The 2,674-nt window shown below is 37.3% G+C and overlaps 1 protein-coding gene across 1 annotated transcript; it reads left to right on the top strand.

The window, feature by feature from the left end:
• Positions 1–607: 607 nt before the first annotated feature.
• LOC129116550 (interferon-induced protein 44-like) lies at positions 608–2,148 on the top strand (the record flags this gene model as incomplete). The annotated part of the gene is made up of 4 exons (XM_054627401.1): positions 608–832; positions 927–1,098; positions 1,473–1,573; positions 1,951–2,148. Coding segments are annotated over 4 exons (696 nt in total), but the record flags the coding sequence as incomplete, so codon positions are not given.
• Positions 2,149–2,674: the final 526 nt, after the last annotated feature.

Raw genomic sequence — 2,674 nt, 5'->3', positions numbered from 1 at the left:
GCTGGTTTCAACTACTGCTGTAAAACTCCCTGCACCAACATTAACATAGTTCATATCATTTGAAATGTATATTTGATTTTCAACTTCCATTCAGCCACAAATATAATGATTATAGTATTATACAACTGTGATTATACGAGAAAGTCATAATATTATTAACCATGCTAGCAGCGTAGTATTGGTCGGTCGATCCACTAGTTTGGTCACCACGGAGATATCTCAACTATTACACAAATTGCCATAACATTTTGTAAAGACGTTAGTGTTACCCAGCGGATAAATCCTACTGACTTTGCTGATCCCTTGACTTATCCTCTAGCAGCATCATGGGGTTTACATTTGTTGTTTTCAATGAAATGTCTCAACAACTATTGGATGGATGCGGTGGCGTTCTGTAAAGACATTCATGTCCTCCTCAGGAAGAATGGTTGTAATTCTGATGATACCTTGACTCTTTGCTCTAGTGCCATCATCGAGTCAGAGCTTCAATGGGATTAATAACAATAAGTAAAACATAATTTCAGCAACACATCAGCATAAGATGTATTGGTTTATTGTTAAATCTTTAATAAGGTGTGAAGGAGTCTTGCGGTGACAAATCTACAAATTACAATTTGTGGTGAATCATTTTCACCATCCACAATCTTGTGTGATTAACTCCATTGCGTATTACCTACAGTTTCGCACCTACTCAGTGAAAGCTGGACGAGGAGGAAAACCTCTGCCAATCATCTTGTGTGATACCATGGGATTGGAGGAAAGCACAGGGGCGGGCCTTGATGTGGATGACATCATCAGCATCCTCAAAGGTCATCTGCCAGACACCTATCAGGTAGAGCTTTTTGTTATATTCAGCAGAATAAAAACACGACAAGGTTTTGTTCTGTAACTCAAACCGGCCCTTTTCTTTCACCTCTATGACTCAGTTCAACGCGTCTGCTCCTCTGCATTCGGAGGCCATTGGCTATCGCAAGTCTCCAGACCTGAAGGACAAGATCCACTGTGTGGCTTACGTCATTGATGCCACCAAGGTCTCCATCATGCCTGCAAAAACTGAGGGGAAGCTTGAAGCTACCCGCAGAAAGATCAACTCGATTGGTCGGGTGAAAATGACACTTTTGATGTTTGATTTTACATTTAAGTGGCATTACAGCATCCCCAGACCTCACTGAGTAAAATGTTATCTGGGAAAAGTCATGAACTGTACAAAATAAGTCTCAGTACACATTTTTTGTACCTATATTGTTTGATATTCACACACCATTAAACATGTCAGGACCGCTAACATAGTACTGCAGGTCATACTACAATAGAAACACATCACCTGTAACAAAACCTAAATAGTTATAATGGTTGAAATAAAACGGAAGAGAAATTTGATAGTAATATAGCACAGTAGAGACACAGACTTTTAGAGATAGTTTTTCAAAGTGAAAAATGGTACACTATTTGAATGTGTTTTTTTTTTCCAGGTATTCCTCAGCTGGTCCTGATGACTAAAGTGGATGAAGCCTGCCCTTTAGTTTCACAGGACATTAGGAACATTTATAAGAGCAGTTACATTGAGGAAATGGTGAGATCAACTTTAAATTGAGAAAGAAAATGTGATTAGGCTTGTTTGCAGTTTAATTTTTTTGATCCGTGTGTAAGCCACATGGTTACATGAAATGTAATTTTCATTTAACTTTTTAACTTTCAGTTGTGTTTAGTTACTTGTGTTCAATAATAGCTCGCATATACAACAATAACATTGTCAATGAATTGTAATCGGTGGTTATATCCTAAAGGAATAAAAAAATGAAAAACATTATCGTCTCTGCCGTGGTAGTAGAAGTAAAAACAAAACATGAGACTCTTCTTGAATTAATGCTAATATTTGTAAAAAAAAAAAAAAAAAAAAGTTAAAACTTCGCTCATTGTCATTTTTTTGTGCTGCTTTTGTGATTCCAGATGCAGGAAGTCAGCACTCGGCTCGGTGTGCCAATGTCCTGTGTTGTTCCGGTGAAGAACTACAGCAAAGAGTTTGAGTTGGATCAGAACTGTGACATCCTGCTTCACCGCCGTCATCCAGATGCTTCTGCTTCTGCTGATAGTTACTTTGAAGACCTCAGTGACCGACTCAGCAACGTTGAAACCCCAGAATACTGAATAATTAAAACAGCAGACTTTAAATCTTTTCCAACTGTAATGAAAAGTTCCTCAAACTGACCCATGAGTCCAGTAGGTCAGGTCCAAGATAGCTACCACATTCATAGCCTTATCGTTGCACTGGATAAATGCCTGATAACAATTAGTTATTATAATAATTATGAAGAAGAAAACAGGTGATTCTAAACTTTTCATACGGTAGTGAACATTGCCTGGATTTTGCTTTAGCTGCTTCACATAATGCATCTTGGTCTTGCAGTTATACTCCACTGACAGTAACAGTGCTAATACTACACTTTCATGAAAGTTTTAATTAAACTCATTCTGTCCTTTTTTCATCAAGCTTTGTAGTTATACATTTTAGGATTTAGAGTATTGATGACATGGAATGACTTCCCAGTATTGGCAGATAAAATCATGTATATTATCTTTTGCTTCTAGTTTTGTTAGTGAAAGGGTACAAGTTGAATTTCAAAACTTCACTTGTAGATCCTTAATCATTCCTAAATGTATTAAAGTCAGTATT

Source organism: Anoplopoma fimbria, unplaced genomic scaffold (genome assembly GCF_027596085.1).
Source record: "Anoplopoma fimbria isolate UVic2021 breed Golden Eagle Sablefish unplaced genomic scaffold, Afim_UVic_2022 Un_contig_13002_pilon_pilon, whole genome shotgun sequence".
Classification (NCBI taxonomy): domain Eukaryota; kingdom Metazoa; phylum Chordata; class Actinopteri; order Perciformes; family Anoplopomatidae; genus Anoplopoma; species Anoplopoma fimbria.
The sequence above is the reverse complement of the archived record's forward strand: the minus strand, read 5'-3'. Positions and strand labels throughout refer to the sequence as shown.